This window comes from Gossypium hirsutum, chromosome D05 (assembly GCF_007990345.1).
Source record: "Gossypium hirsutum isolate 1008001.06 chromosome D05, Gossypium_hirsutum_v2.1, whole genome shotgun sequence".
NCBI lineage: Eukaryota > Viridiplantae > Streptophyta > Magnoliopsida > Malvales > Malvaceae > Gossypium > Gossypium hirsutum.
In genome coordinates, this window is record NC_053441.1 from 56,652,404 (window position 1) to 56,669,930 (window position 17,527).

Consider the following 17,527-nt stretch of genomic DNA (forward strand, 5'->3'; position numbering starts at 1 on the left):
TTGGAAACCTTATACTCTTGAATTCGTATTTGACAACAGAGGTGAAGTCAGAACAATTTTTTAGGGGGAGCCAAATGAAATTTTAATTTTTTATAGTCTATATCTTTAGAATTTTAAAGGATTAAATCGAATTTTTATAATTTTAGGGGTGCCAAAGTGAAATTTTACCTTTACTAATTTAAATTTTTAAAAAAATTAGAGAACCTAAATAACATTTTCCATTTTAGAGGGCCGGGCCTATGCCAGCCACTCCTAGATTCGCCACTGTTTAACACTATTATATACTATTATGTAAAAGTTTTAGCATATAAATTTACAAGGTTACAAATTGATTTTGTAACCAATATATTTTTATTATATGATAGTTTTGTAACTAAAGTATTATCGATATTGTTAAAGATATTGTAACTAAAACATATTCAACAAATAAACGAAGCTGAAGTGAAGTGATATATAATGAAAAATGACTTTGTGACTTGCAAAGTCATTGCATTTAATATAGTGAAGTGATATCTTAATTAAATAAAGTGATATATAATAAGTCATTAAAATTTATTTTTAAATTAAATAAAAATTATAATTAAAATTATATTGGGTCAATTCTATTTTTAAAATTTATTAAAATTTCATTCATTTAAATAATAATATACATTAAAATTATGTTATAATTAAGATTAAATATTAGAAACAATTTATTAAAATTATATTAGATATATATTAAATGATAATACATATTAAGATTATATTTAAACTAAAAAAATCAATTTAACAATAATAACAAATAAATGATAAATAAATAAATAAAAGGTTGTAGTAGTAATTATTTCACTCCAGTTAAAAAAAATAATTGGGCAATGCCTTTAGAACACTCCCCCGGAGGTATTCCAAACACCTCCGAAATAAAGTTGTGTTTCAGTGGCAGATGTTTTGCCTTTCATTCCCAACGCAAAACCCCATTCAAAAGAAGCCTCAGCCGATGAAGCTGACCAAATCACAACAAACACTGAAGCTTGATGCATGGGACTTTAACATCTCAAACACTGAAGGTTGATGCAGCACATTCTTTGGAACAACTGATAAGACTTTACCTATACTTCATCTTATTAGAGGACGTCTTTGATCCAGTGCATCAGCTGGGGAGTAGTATTGATCACCTTTGTAATAGGAATGAGAAACTATTGCTACAACGCATGAAATCATGCAAGAGACAAAAGCCAACCAGGGGTAAAGCCATGATTTCCTCGACTGCTGCTTTCTTGTTTGTTTTTTTCTGCTTAAAGTTCTCTTTAAATTCCTATGAGTCGATGGCCAGTGCGCCAAAAGCTGGATTTAACGTTATTGTTATTGTTGTTTATGTTTTACGTTGTTTTATTTAACACTTTGACTCAATGGCAAGGAAATTAAAATGATAAACATATAGTAGAATAATAATGATTCAATTTTTATTATAGGCTAATGCCGAGCTTTTAGAAAAAGTTGAAGTGAAAATACATATTATAGTTCTGACCAAGGGGCAATGTCTCCAGCTTCTTGGCTAAGCTCATAATAGCCTATCTCTTGAAGAACTTGAGTACACTGAGGAAGAGCAACCTTCTTCTTAAACCCAAGATTGTTGGCAAACCGAAGTTCACCGCTGACGCCGTCAAGTGTGGTGAGAACCACCCTGGATATCCTCCACATTTCGGAGGGATCATTGCAATCCGGGTTGGGACTCCTCACCAAGGCGACGTCGCAGTCTGATTCCTCATAATCGCCTTCCACTACAATGTGATAGTCTCCACGTTCGTCAGTCACTATTTCTTGGCTCTGGAAGGTAAGGTGATTGTCTGTACGATTCCTGCATTCCAGTTTCACTACTGCTCCTGAAATATCAAAAACATTAATTTGTCAACCCAACTTGAACGTATAAATTATTTTCATTTTGTGTTCGTATATTTAAAATACAGAAAAAAGAACGAGTGAATGAGTAGTAATTTGATTATATACCAGCGATGGGTTCGCTGAGTTTGGTCTCAAACTCAACACGGCAAGTGTCACAGTAAACATGGCCTACGACGACGTAGCTCATATTTTCAGCCCCATAGACGAAATTGAGTGAGGACGAAACAAAAATGGTGAAGCAGAAAAGAGCGATTATGGGAATATTTGCCATTTCTTTCGTTCTCACTTTTATTTGTTTACTGCTCTTTCCTGAGTATAAAAGCTGGTAACAATTGGTAGATTTATAGAGAGGGGGTTGAGTTATTTTGGGATTCAAGTAATCTATTTTTAAGGGTTTGATTGGTTGAGGGAGAGGGAGACTCGTCCTCATCATTCTCTTTTTTTAACTATTTCAAGTAATACACCACAACTAATTATCTAAAAATAAGGAGAAACCACTAAAAATAATAACAATATTTCATACTAAACTTAATCCTTTCCATAGATTAAAGCCATTCCTATCCGAAGAGAATTTACATTTTTTATACGTGTAGAAACTTAAAAAAGTCCCCAGTTTTTATGCATTTTTTATACCAGTTTTAAACGCATGGAACGTGAACATAATTATATATAAAATATAATATAACGTAAGTATTAAATTTATATAAAAATAAAAAAAATTGTATGTATATTACTTAATATGTTACTTATCCCATCACTCCTACACTATTCTTCCAGTCTATCCATCACTCTCTCAGCCTCTTCCATCACTTTCTCAGCTACTTGCATCACTTCCCACTGCCATCAGCCCACGATTCTGCTCAGCCTGTCTCCTCCCAGTTCCAGCCAGCCTCTGGTGCATCTCCCTCTGACCTTAGGGAGTTCCTTGCATGGTACCTGCAGCATGCCTTCTTCTCTTACTTGCTGGCTACACCCTCTCAAAGCCACTACTATAGCTACTCCTTTGGACCAAGCTTCTCATCAGCAGCCCTCTGGCTCTTAGCATCAAAGTCACTGAGATGGAAGAGAAAATGAGGCGCATGGAGGAGCAACTCTCTGAGCAACAGCACCGTTTCCAGGAACAACAAGAGTGCCAACGCCTGCTTGACTAGAAAAATGCTCAAAACGAGCAATTGGTTGAAGAGCTCCGCTCAGCCCCAGAAGAAACGATTCGCTCCACCCAGAGGACTCTACTCGGTTCACCTTTCATAGATATAATGATCGGCGCCAGCCGGATAATCTACCCGCTGACACCCTCGGTGTGCCTAAGATAACAATGCTTCCTTGAAGGAGCTGATGGCCCGAATTATTGCAAGAAGGGAACCTAAGCCATCAGGAGCTTTTATTCAATTAAGTCCGGTCGGAGACCTATATTCAATTAAGAGTTAAATTTTAAGTTGTTTTTATTAATGAATTATTGAATTATTTTTCCACTTGACCAAATAACACTAAACTCATCTCTAAAATACAATCACTCAAAATATAAAAATTAAATTTTAAATTTCACTATAATACAGGGACTTCTAACATATTCAAATCAATTTAATTGGTGGGAAAATAAATCTTCTCGATATATCAAAATATATCAACTTTCCTTGAAATGTAACTTTCTTTAGGAAGTTTACTTAAACTATAGGAATGTGATTCTTCTGAATATTAGATAGCGTTTGGTATGATGAAAATTAGTCACTTTCTTGAGAATTTAATAAGTTGGAAAGTGATTTCAATGTTAAGTATGTCAAATTTATTTATTTTTCTTGAAATCTAACTTTCCCTTCAGAGTTATTTTTTCATGAACACGGCAATAAGATTCCAATGATAAAAGGTGGGAAAATTACTTTCCCAATTAGGTTGAAAAGTTAGAAAAAATATATATTAAGATAAAATTCTCCTTATTTTATATTGGTTTGGGGTATTAATCTATTAATAAACATAAAAAAAAGTTATTGCCCTCTTCCTTTGTGCTGCTACTTGATTTTCTATATTATTTCAACGGATTTTTCACAAGTATTATATATACACAATATATATTTTTTTTAATTTATTCAAAAACAGTGACGGAACCAAAATGTTAACCTTGGGAAGGTCGACCTAAAATTAGACGTGCTACATAAAACTATTTTTTTGTTTTCCTATAACATATATTGTGTATGTTAATTATACTATAAAAAATTAGATAAAAATTTGTTCCACATTATATATCAAAATATATGATTTCAACAACTTGCAAGTGGGGACAATGATAAGTGCTAAAAGTAACATATTTTAACATTATTCTTAATGCGTTTTTGGGTGATTATTCGTTATTAATTGTGAATTTTATACTCCTAATCCTTTTAATTCATTTTTTTTATGTTTAATAGAGTGTTTAGGAGCAAAAGCAGAGAAAACTGGAAAATTGGAGCAAACTATAGGAGCCACACGGGTTGACCCATTCCACACGGGCTACCACACGACCATGTGGTAGGTCGTGTCTGGTGCACGGATTGACACTCTGGACTGCAAAAAAACACAATTTTTAGGTTTTTCAAACATCCTAAGACGTATATATGACAAAAATAAAAAGATAAGGGTGAACCATCATAGAATATTCAAAAAAACAACTTAAAAACACCATTGAAGTCTATTCTGAAGCATATTTCCATCAAGATTGAAGATTCCCAGTTGATTTCTTAGGAGACTATCATGAGTTTCTTTATTTCTTCCAGTTATTCTATATATTGGATGTTTTATTTTCAAGTATGAACTAATTTTCTAAATACCTAAGAGAGATGAACCCTATGATGGATTCTGTCGTTTGATTTTTATTTTACGTACTAAATACTTAGTTTCTTATTCTCAATTATATGTACTTAATTCTTAGTTTAATATTTCTAGACTATTAATCCATGTTTGATGTGCTTAAGTCAGAGGATGATTAGACCCTGTTTAGGAGTGAAACTTGCATAATTGAGTGGAGTTGCATGCAATCCTAAAAATAGGACGATATAAATCTATAGGATTAGAGTCAAATCTAATAGGAGAATCCATAGTACAAGTTAATGCAATAATAGGGGTTTTAATTAGAAAGAAATTTCAATTAATCAACCTAGAGTCAGTTACTCTTACTCTTGAAAGAGATACTTGCATAATTTATAGATTTCTACGGATCAAGATACTAAGTAAAGAAATTGTGCAATTTAGATTGATAGTGACATATGAAATCTAAGTGAATTCTTTCATGGGTATTGTTTTGCTTCTTGATTATTAATCAGTTATTTTCCTATTTTGTTCTTCGTCATGTTTGTTAGTAATTAATTTAGTTAATTTTAGTTTTTAATCAATCATTCGATTTATTCGGTTAAATAATAAAAATATAGCATTTAGTAGTATTTTTAGTTTTCATGGGAACGATATATTTGCTCACCGTAGCTAGACTATTAATTGTTAGGTGCACTTACCTTAGTCAAATTTTTAGTTGGTTCATGACGCATCCGACAACTACAAGGAGAAGAGATGAGGAAAGTAGCGTGAGTGCTAAGAGTGGAGATGACTCTTTTCATATTCCAATTTTTGCTCTCAAAATTTGACTTTTCAAAAAAGATTTTTCCTTTATTTTATTAAGAATAAATTTTTTAATGTTATTTTTAATACCATAAAAATATTAGAGGGGTCTACTTCTATATTAGGGAGGGCTATAGTATGTATATAAAAGGAAAACATAAAAAATCTTAGACCTAATGGGAGCCATGACCCCCTTCAAAAACAAGTTTTACTTTTAAATTTTATATATGCATTATTATATTTGAAATATATATATAAGATAAATTTGAAATGATTTTACATTTAATTAACATCATAAATAAAAATTTTAAAAATCAATTAATTTTTATTAAATATTCAATCAAATTTTGTGAAGAATAAAATTTATTATAAATATTAAGTATATCGACTTGGGTATAGTTGTGCCCCAATTTGTTTTCACTTTGTTTGGTCTTTCCAGTCTTTTTTATTCATAATAAATATGCTTTTCTTTTATTTAATAATGGTAATAAATATGCTTTTCATTTATTTAATAATGGTAAAATCGTAAATTATCATTGCATTCCTAATTATTACATACTAAACCAAATGTGATAATGTAATTTTTCGAGATTTTAATTAATACCTTTCAATGTATACTAAACATTGTAAAGTAACTTTTCCAGCAATCACGTGTCATTAGAATCATAACATAGGAAAAGCACCAAGTGCTACCTTAATGGAAACATAACTTTCCAAAGTTAAAATTTATCTAAATTAAAATTGCCTTTTTTCTTTTTTATTTATTTTAATTACTATTATCAAATATCTTTTCACCACAAAATCATAAAATTATTTAATTTAAAATTTTAAAATATTATTGAATTTAAATTTTAGATTATATTCTAAATTAATAGATATAAATTATTTAAAATTTATTTTCAATGTAATCATATATTAATGAGATAAATATATTAATTTATTTTTATTTAAAATAAATAAATTAATATTATTAAAGAAATAAATTAAATTACTTAAATGTTAATAAATAATATTATTGAAAATGTTAAAATTAATTAAATTTGTATTTTATCTTTCAAAATTTACTATCACTTTTCCAATACATCGAACATTGTAATATTACATTAGAGATTCTATCACACTCATATGTGTGTGGAAACCACAAATATATAATATAAATGTGTGTTTAAAAATAACATAAAATAAATAATAAAATGTATTACTCGAAACTAATTAATAACAATTACACATGAAATTTGTACAATATTAAAATTAAAAAATATATTTAATTGTTTATCATTTAGTTGATATCGAATTAACTTGTAGCACCAACTCAATCAAATACATCATTAATATAAGAAATCCAATCACAAGCATATGCATGTGGAAACCATGAATTTAAAATGCAGATATGTGTTTAAAAGTAACATACAATAAACAATAAAACGTATGGTTCAAAACTAATTAATTATAATAACACATAGGGGCGAAGCCAAAAAATTATTTTAGGGGGCTGAAATTAAATTGTAACTTTTACGATAGTAAAAATATAATTTCACCATTTTAATAGCCTCTATTATTATAATTTTTAAAGGATTAAATCAAAATTTTATCATTTTTAAGGGGCCAAAGTGCAATTTTACCTTTACAAATTTAAAATTTTAAAAATTTCAAAGGGCTTAAATAGAAATTTTTCCATTTTAGGGGGTGGGCCCCTGCCAGCCCCCCTTTGCTTTGCCCCTGATAACACATGAAATTAACAACATAAATACATCATATTAACAATACTAAATGCACTACAATTATTTATCATGGCGTTATCATCAACAATTAATAATAGTAAAATTACACTTTAGTCCTTTAAAAATTATAAAAATTTAATTTAATTCTCTAAAAATTATAAAGATATAATATATTAAAATAATTAAATTACATTTTTACAATAGTTTAATTCCGATTCCTTCAAAAAGAATTTCGAACTTCGCCCCTATATTAATTCTTATAAGACCACGAAATCTTTTAGCAATAAAGAAACACCTAGAATGGTGTCTCTTTTAGAAGGAGGTTTAGTAATCAAAACGTTTTTCGACATGTTCAAGAACCACAAAAATTTAATGAGAAAAATAGATAAAGAATGAGTTAGAAGGATGTCATCAAAGTTGCTCCATTGATTTCTTATTAAAACTTTGAAACTCAAAGAAGATGTTGAAAATTGGCCAACCATGCTGCTGTGATATTTTTGGTTGATGTGTATGTAGCTTGTAAACATGCTGCAGCACGTATGCTTGTTGTAACAGCAAGGTTTTCTCTTTAGTTTCATTGTAATCAAACTAGTTGAAAATGAACAAGTTGATGACAACTTGATACATTAGGTGTTGAATGACTAGTTTAAGTGGCTTTTTATGTGTACAAGCAATGTTTATCAAATTACTAGGCTACTTAGTGGTAATAGGTAGTATTTGGTGATGTATTTGACTATAAATGTATTGTTTTTCTTATTGAATGAGTGAGCAAAAAATGAGCTAAAAGTCGTAAGCTCCCTTGTTGCACATTTGTGAGCAAATAAAATATTTCTTGTATCTTGTTGCCTTGTCTTGTGTCATGTGTTCCTTCCTCTGCTTCTACAAAAACTCCAACAATTGGTATCGGAGCTTTTATTATCTTTGAAGGGTTGTTTTCTTTGAGATCACTTGTAGCTCAGCAAATGATATGTTTTTGTAATAATTTTTTTTCTTTCGCTGCTTATCAAAAAGAAAGAAGCTGCCAAAGCATGTCATTTAAGACTGCTTGTAGTGAAGACAGCAACAGCTCAACCCTGTGAGACTCCCAAACAAGCTTGGATAAGTTGAGGGAGGAGTTTCAAGGAAAGTATGCAAGTTGCCCAAAGTGCAAGTGGTGTGAGCTCATCAAAAGGTACGAGCCCTATATAGTTTCAAGCCTGTTGAAGACAGTAAGCAAAGTTACATGCCTGTTGAATACAGGGACTTCTAACATACTCAAATCAATTTAATTGGTGGGAAAATAAATCATGCACTCGATATATCAAAATCTATCAACTTTCCTTGAAATGTAACATTCTTTAAGAACTTACTTTACTTGAACTATTGGAATGTGATTCTTTTGAATATTAGATAGCGTTTGGTATGATGAAAATTAGTCTCTTTCTTGAGAATTTAATAAGTTGGAAAGTGCTTTCAATGTTAGGTATGTCAAATTTATTTATTTTTCTTGGAATCTAACTTTCCCTTCTGAGTTATTTTTCCATGAACATGGCACTAAGATTCCAATGATAAAAGGTTGGTGTTAGGGATTGACCCGATTAAGCAACAAGTAACAAAAATAGCGGAATAAATTGAGAAATTGAACACACAAATTTAACGTGGAAAAACCCCTCCAAAGAGGATAAAAAATCACGGGCAAAGATAATTTTACTATAATGGCAAAAGAATGAAGAGTACAAAAGATGGAGATAAAACTAAACCCCAAAAACCCAAAATACAAAGAACCCTCAAAACATAAACACAAAATTCTCTAAATGTGTTATGAGTTCTAATCTAATGGATGTTTTTCTAAGGTTATAAAAGAGCCTATTTATAGGCTAAATTCATATGTCAAATAATAATAAAATAATCTAAACTAATCAGTGTTTGACTGAAATAAATAAACAGAGTTTAACTAAAAGATTATTTTTCAAATTTGACTAAAAATAGGAGTCATACTTAACAAATCTCCACATTGACTCCTATTTCCACAACACCATCTTTGCTAAAGCCCGCCACGAGCCTATCTTGAACTATGCAGGGAATTAACTGAGTCAAATGTGTGCTTAGAAACCGGAAGACTTTTAGCCTTCGACTTATACACTACCAAATCAAAACTAACGGGTCTGATTTTCACGAACACAGTGCCCTAACTTTTCAAAACCTGCATCCAAAAGAGAACCTCTCTTCAACGAAATGGTCATACATTTTTCTCTCCTATGACCAAGTTGCCTCCGCTCCAAACGAGTTGACTTCGACTCTGTAACGGACGAGGGACGTCCGATTTCACTGGTTACTGTAGTTACTTCCAGAATATAAAGACTGCCAGTTCTTTTACCTTTTAACAGAACGAGAGCTCCAAGAGATACTTTAATGCCGCTTGACTTGATGTTGATTCTGCATCCTTTCAAGTCTAAAATACTCAAGGAGATAAGATTCTTTCGTAAATCAGGTACATACCTGACATCTGAGAATGTCCTAATCGTCCCATCGTGTATCCTAATTTTAACAGTACCAATACCAATTACCTTACTAGATGAATCGTTTCCCATGTGCACAACTCCACCTTCAACCGAACTGTATGTAGAGAACCATTCTCTATTAAGACACATGTGGAAAGAACATCCCGAATCTAGGATCAACTCGGACGTGAGCTTGGAGTTATCGCTCATTGACACTAACAAGAAATCATCACCGCTTTCATCGGTCAAATTAGCACCAGCTACATCTTCCTCGTTACTCTCAGCAGCTCTTTTATTTCGAAGTTTATAACAATCTGCTTTGACGTGACCTAACTTTTTACAGTAGCGACACCTCCTGTCTTATTTCTTTGATGCTATCAAAATTGAAGCTTGCCTATCTGCCTTGCTATCCAAATGAACCTCATTGTCGAGTTTGTCTCTACTCAACAAATGACCCTTCCCATCTTGGAACGAGAGTTTGTCTCTGCCATAAATCAGGGTCTCCCTGAAAGACTTGTATGAAGGGGGTAAAGAGCACAATAATAGCATAGCTTGATCTTCATCATCAATATGAACCTCAACATTCTTTAAATCATTTAAAAGAGTAATGAATTGACTGATGTGATCTCTAAGAAGCTCACCTTCGTTCATGCGAAACATAAATAAACGTTGTTTCAACACTAAACAGTTAGCCAAAGACTTAGTTGCATAAAGAGTTTCTAACCTTTTCCACAAGGTGGATGAGGTCTTCTCCATCAATACCTCTTGTAATACCGTATTCGCGAGGCACAACTGGATTGTAGACAAGGCCTTTTCATCAAGCTCTTCCCATTCTGTTTTATTTAGATTCTCAGGCTTTTTCCCAGTAACAACTTTTTTCAAACCGGATTGAACTAGAATTTTCATCATCCGAACTTGCCACAGATTGAAATTTGTCTCACCATCGAACTTCTCAATTTCAAACCTTGTTGTTGCCATATTTGAATGGGCAGATCTATGAAAATTGAACTAGCTCCGATACCACTTGTTAGGGATTGACCCGATTAAGCAACAAGTAACAAAAATAGCGGAATAAATTGAGAAATTGAACACACAAATTTAACGTGGAAAAACCCCTCCAAAGAGGATAAAAAACCACGGGCAAATATAATTTTACTATAATGGCAAAAGAATGAAGAGTACAAAAGATGGAGATAAAACTAAACCCCGAAACCCGAAAAACAAAGAACCCTCAAAACATAAACACAAAATTCTCTAAATGTGTTATGAGTTCTAATCTAATGGGTGTTTTTTCTAAGGTTATAAAAAAGTCTATTTATAGGCTAAATTCATATGTCAAATAATAATAAAATAATCTAAACTAATCAGTGTTTGACTGAAATAAATAAACAGAGTTTAACTAAAAGATTATTTTCAAATTTGACTAAAAATATGAGTCATACTTAACAGTTGGAAATTACTTTCCCAACTTGCAAGTGGGGGCACCCTCGGTGTGCCTAAGACAACAATGCTTACTTGAAGGAGATGACGGCCTGAATTATTGCAAGAAGGGAACCTAAGCCATCGGGAGCTTCTATTCAATTAAGTCCGGTCAGAGACTTATATTCAATTAAGAGTTAAATTGTATGTTGTTTTCTATTAAAGAATTATTGAATTATTTTTCCACTTGACCAAATAACACTAAACTCATCTCTAAAATACAATCACTCAAAATATAAAATTAAATTTTAAATTTCACGAGAATACAGGGACTTCTAACATATTCAAATCAATTTAATTAGTGGGAAAATAAATCTTACATTCGATATATCAAAATCTATCAACTTTCCTTGAAATGTAAATTTCTTTAGGAAGTTTACTTAAACCATAGGAATGTGATTCTTTTGAATATTAGATAGCGTTTGGTATGATGAAAATTAGTTATTTTCTTAAGAATTTAATAAGTTGGAAAGTGATTTCAATGCTAGGTATGTCAAATTTATTTATTTTTCTTGGAATCTAACTTTCCTTTTGGAGTTATTTTTCCATAAACATGGCAATAAGATTCCAATGATAAAAGGTGGGAAAATTACTTTCCCAAATAGGTTGTAAAGTTAGAAAAAATATATATATTAAGATAAAATTATCCTTATTTATATTAGTTTAGGGTATTAATCTATTAATAAAAATTTAAAAAAAGTTATTGCCTTCTTCCTTGTGTTGCTACTTGATTTTTCTATATTATTTCAACGGATTTTCACAAGTATTATATAACACAATATATATTTTTTAATTTATTCAAAAATAGTGACGAAACCAAATGTTAACCTTGGAGGGTCGATCTAAAATTAGACGTGCTACATAAAACTGTTTTTTTCCTATAACATATATTGTGTATGTACTTATACTATAAAAATTAGATAAATTTTTTTTCCATATTATATATCCAAATATATGATTTCAACAACTTGCAAGTGGGGACAATGATAAATGCTAAAAGTAACATATTTAACATTATTCTTAATGCATTTTTAGGTTATTATTCGTTATTAATTGTGAATTTATACTCCTAATCCTTTTAATTCATGTTTTATGCTTGATAGAGTGTTTAGGAGCAAAAGCAGCGAAAACTGGAAAATTGGAGCAAGCTATAAGAGCCACACGGGCTGCCCATTCCACACGGGCTACCACACGACCATGTGGTAGGTCGTGTCTGATGCACAGATTGACACTCTGGACTGCAGAAAAACGTAAATTTAGGTTTTTCAAACATCCTAAGACGTATATATGACAAAAATAAAAGATAAGAGTGAACAATCATAGAATATTCAAAAAAACAACTTGAAAAACACCATTGAAGTCTATTATGAAGCATATTTCCATCAAGATTGAAGATTCCCAGTTGATTTCTTAGGAGACTATCATGAGTTTCTTTATTTCTTTCAGTTATTCTATATATTGGATGTTTTATTTTCAAGTATGAACTAATTTTCTAAATACCTAGGAGAGATGAACCCTATGATGGATTCTGTCGTTTGATTTTATTTTACGTACTAAATACTTAGTTTCTTATTCTCAATTATATGTACTTAATTCTTAGTTTAATATTTCTAGACTATTAATCCATGTTTGATGTGCTTAAGTCAGAGGATGATTAGACCCTGTTTAGGAGTGAAACTTGCATAATGAGTGGAGTTGCATGCAATCCTAAAAATAGGACGATATAAATCTACATGATTAGAGTCAAATCTAATAGGAGAATCCATAGTACAAGTTAATGCAATAATAGAGGTTTAATTAGAAAGAAATTTCAACTAATCAACCTAGAGTCAGTTGCTCTTACTCTTGAAAGATATACTTGCATAATTTAGAGATTTCTACGGATCAAGATACTAAGTAAAGAAATTGTGCAATTTAGATGATAGTGACATATGAATCTAGTGAATTCTTCATGGGTATTGTTTCGCTTCTTGATTATTAATCAGTTATTTCTATTTTGTTCTTTGTCATGTTTGTTAGTAATTAATTTAGTTAATTTTAGTTTTTATCAATCACTCGATTTATTCGGTTAAATAATAAAAATATAGTATTACTAGTATTTTTAGTTTCTTGGAATGATATATTTGCTCACCGTAGCTATACTATTATTGTTAGTGCACTTACCTTAGTCAAATTTTAGTTGGTTCATGACGCATCCGACAACTACAAGGAGAAGAGATGAGGAAAGTAGCGTGAGTGCTAAGAGTGGAGATGACTCTTTTCATATTCCAATTCTTGCTCTCAAAATTTGACTTTTCAAAAAAGATTTTTCCTTTATTTTTATTAAGAATAATTTTTAATGCTATTTTAATACCATAAAAATATTAGAGGGGTCTACTTCGATATTAGGAAGGGTTATAGTATGTATAAAAGGAAAACTTAAAAAATCTGGACCTAATGGGAGCCATGTTGGAACATTTTCAAATAGTTATTGTATCCCAATAATTATAAATGAATGAGTGTAATTAATCAGAAGATAAAACTTTTGGTCGTTGGTCAAAAGTTATATCATATGATTTTTTAAAAGAATTATAACTATTCAAAAAATATTATTTGAATAGTTACAAAATTAAATGAATAATTATTATTATTTATTTATTCATAAAGACACCTATTGAAAGATGTCTCTATGAAGAGACATAAAAATTCCTATAAATAGGAATGGGATTTCATTTGGAAATCATATCAACAAATTCTAATATTCTTTCTTTCCTTTCTTCATTTCTAATATTATTAGATTATTCTATAAAGTATTACTGCAGAAATCATTTGTAGAAGTTGAGTTTTTGTTATACATTGCTCAGTGCATAGTGGACTATTCTTGTTAGTGCAAAACGCAAATAGTCATTGGCTTCATTGTATCCTCGAGGTTAATTTGCTTGGAACTCATTTGAACACCGAAGGTAGATGGGGGCGAATATAACCTTAAAGATAGTGGCTTGATACACGCCTTGGAGCCTATCCTATTTCTTCTTTTTTGTTCGAGTTTCGATCGTGTGTTCGAGATTTTCCTTACCGGAGTTCTAAACTACCAATTTTAAGGTTATATTTCATTATGACTACCACAACACATGAAAGTGGAACACTAAGGGAGTTGGCTTCCAACTTGTTAAACTGATCGTTTGATGGTGGAAATTTCGACAATGGGAGAAAAAGATGCACTTCTTATTATCAACTTTGAAGATTGCTTATGTTTTGGATACTCCAAGACCTGAAGAGAATGAAAATGAATCTGTTGCTGCAACCCGAGAAAGACAAAAATGGCCAATGCTGACTACATGTGCATGGGCCACATATTGAATGGTTTATCTGATGTTGGTTCGACACCTACCAAAACGAAGTCACCGCTAAAGAATTATGGGACAAATTGGAGGCAAGATACATGACTGAAGATGTTATAAGTAAGAAATTTCTTGTCAGTCATTTCAATAATTATCAAATGGTGATGGTCATTCTGTTATGGAACAATTTCGTGATATTGAAAAGATGCTGAATCAATTAAGCAATATGTATCCTCCATAATAGACAAACTTCCTCCATCTTGGAATGACTTAAAAGAAGTCTAAAACATAAAAAAGAGGAAATATCTCTGAGGCTTTGGCAAATCATCTTTGTATTGAAGAAGAGTATCGAAAACAAGATCAGAACCTAAATTCTAAAAATGCCAAAGTACATGTTACGGAGGAAGTACAGACTACTAAACCATTCAAAAGAAGTTCAATCAGACTGATAGAGCACCTAAATTCAAAAAGAAACAAAAGGGCTCATGCTATCATTGTGGAAAGCTGGGACATTTCAAGAATAAATGTCGATTTTTAAAGAAGAAATCATCTTCTAAGGCTAATAATAACGAAAATTTTGTTGCAATGATATTTGAAATAATATGGCACAAGATGATAATACATGGTGGATTGATACCTAAGCAACCAAACATGTGTGCAAAGACAAAAGCATGTCACAAGTTCACACAATGTGAAAATGACAATGTCTTGTACATGGGAAATTCTTCCACCGTAGCAATTAAAGGCAAAGGGTCTGTTGAACTACAATTCACTTCTGGAAAGGTTTTAACCTTAAATGATGTATATTATGTACCAGAAGTTAGGAGAATTTAGTGTCTGGAAGTCTGTTGAATAAGTTTGGTTTCAACTTATTTCGACAGATAAGTTTATTTGTCTAATGGGGAATGTTGTGGGCAAGGTGTATGAGAGCATGTCAACTCAATTTTAATAAAAAAAATTATTTTTATATGTAACTTTGTTGTATTTAGTCATTAAGAAAATAAATACAGATAAATTAGATTAATCCTTTTAAATAATTGAAAAGCAATACATGTATGATAAATTAAAAATTTAAATAAGAAAAAAATGCTTGATTGATCATATGATTTTGACTTCATTATTCTTAGTGGGAATTTTTGTTACTTTTATTGATTTTTCTAATATGTTTATATTATGCATCAAAAGATGAAGCGCTTGATAAATTTAAAGTTTATAAATCTGAAGTTGAACTTCAGTGTGAATCATTTATCAAGTGCTTAAGATCGGATAGATGTAGAGAATACTATAATCCAAGTTATTTTGAACTCACTGGAATTGTCCATCAAGTTTCAGCCCCTTACACACCACAACAAAAGGTGTAGCTGAAAGAAAAAACATAGTCTTGACTGAAATGGTAATTCAATGTTATCATATTCAGTCTTGGACAAGGTTTTTGGGGAGAAGCTGTTCTAACAGCTTGTCATATATTGATAGAGTTCCTAATAGGAAACTAAATAACCCCTATGAACAATGGAAGAAAGGAAACCAAACTTAATTATTAAGGTTTGGGGTGTAGGCTATTGTAAAGTTAACCTAAACGTAAAAAAATGATTGAATGCATATTTAGTATCACATAATGAGGCAAAGGCATAAGAAAAAGTCATTAATTAATATTGTTATGAAATCAAGAGAGCTATTTTTGATGAAAATAGATTTAATCTAATCAAGACAGTACAGACCACAACAATTGATTCATTCTCAAATAAGAATGAATTCCATTGAACAAATTGATAATAATGAGATTGTCAAGAATTAAGGAGAATAAGAGGATAAAAAGGTCAAAAGATTGGACGACATTATTAGTTTCTTGTAAAAAAAAGTGAAAGTATATGCAATAAGTACCTTTTGTATAATTACTTGATGGTCCATTAACATTGAAGAGGCAGGAATCTCAAGACTCTGCTTTGAAAGAAGAAAAAATATGAGATGGATCAATGAGAAATAAACTTGGATCTTATTGATCTCCACCAGGTCCAAACCAAAGTTGAAATGATTCAAAAGAAAAGAAGTGAGGAACCATGATAAATTAAAGCAGTGGTAGCAAAAGGTTAACACAAAGAAAGGTATTGATTACTTGGATACCTATCCATAGCAATATTGCTACAATAACTCTAAATCACTACCTCAAATATAATGGGTTAACCAAAGATGTAAAACGCATTTTAAATGGTGATTGAAGAGAAAGTGTACAAAGAGCAACCGAAAGGATGTTGTCCAGACAAGAGCAAAGAGTAAGCTGTTAAATCTTTATATGCTTAAACAAGCACCAAAAAGTGAAAAGGTTTTTTAGCTATGGCTAAAAAAAAAATGAACCGATAAGCATAAATAGCAAATTGAAATGGAAAATGTGTATATGCTTATATGTAGATACAACTATTTGGCAACGAATTGAACAAAAGAAAACACAAAGAAATTCTTTCAACAACTTTGCATGAAGGATAGGGAACAGAGACGGGGATTAAATAACCCAAGAGACATATAGCTTATCACAATCAATTACATGAAAATGCTTAAAAAGTGATTTTTTAACTGTATACCAGCATTACACCCATGGATCTCAATTAAAATTAGTACTAATGCTGAGGAAAAATGATAATGAAATATGCAAGTCTAATAGTTGTCTAAGTAATAATGACTTGTACAGACCAGAATGCATATCCTATGGGAAAAGAGTAGGTACACAAGTAATCCCAATATTGCATGGCAAGCTTGAATAAGTACTAGTACTAAAGAAAACTATAACTAGGATGTGTAAAGCATACCGCAGTTTAGAAGGGTAATCGAATGCTAGTGATTACAAGTTGGAAGATCATGCATCTACAGTGGATGGATCTATGCATTCTTGGCCAAGAAGGAGTCCTTTTTCTTAGGGAGAAGCAGAATGGTAAGAAATTGCTTTATGAATGTACCTTTGTGGCCTAAAGCCAATTCACCTATTTCTATCCGTTGTGATAGTGAGGCACCTAGCAAGCATAAGCAAGTATAAATAATGGAAAGTCTATGACAACATTGGACATAAAATAGT

General features: G+C 31.2%; 1 protein-coding gene across 1 annotated transcript; it reads right to left on the bottom strand.

Annotated features, from left to right (window-relative positions):
• Positions 1-1,420: 1,420 nt before the first annotated feature.
• Positions 1,421-2,199, bottom strand: LOC107941621 (pollen allergen Sal k 5.0101). The gene is made up of 2 exons (XM_016875190.2): positions 1,987-2,199; positions 1,421-1,862 (listed from the first exon to the last, which is right to left on the bottom strand). Exons 1-2 carry the CDS (start codon positions 2,150-2,152, stop codon positions 1,495-1,497), a joined length of 534 nt encoding a protein of 177 aa, XP_016730679.1. The 5' UTR covers positions 2,153-2,199; the 3' UTR covers positions 1,421-1,494.
• Between the last annotated feature and the right edge of the window lie 15,328 nt (positions 2,200-17,527).

Excerpts from the sequence above, each read along its gene's own strand:
- LOC107941621 (XM_016875190.2), bottom strand. The coding sequence starts at position 2,152 with ATGGCAAATATTCCCATAATCGCTCTTTTCTGCTTCACCATTTTTGTT. Across the intron at positions 1,863-1,986 it reads ACTCAGCGAACCCATCGCTG|GAGCAGTAGTGAAACTGGAA; the intron begins GTATATAATCAA and ends TTGATATTTCAG.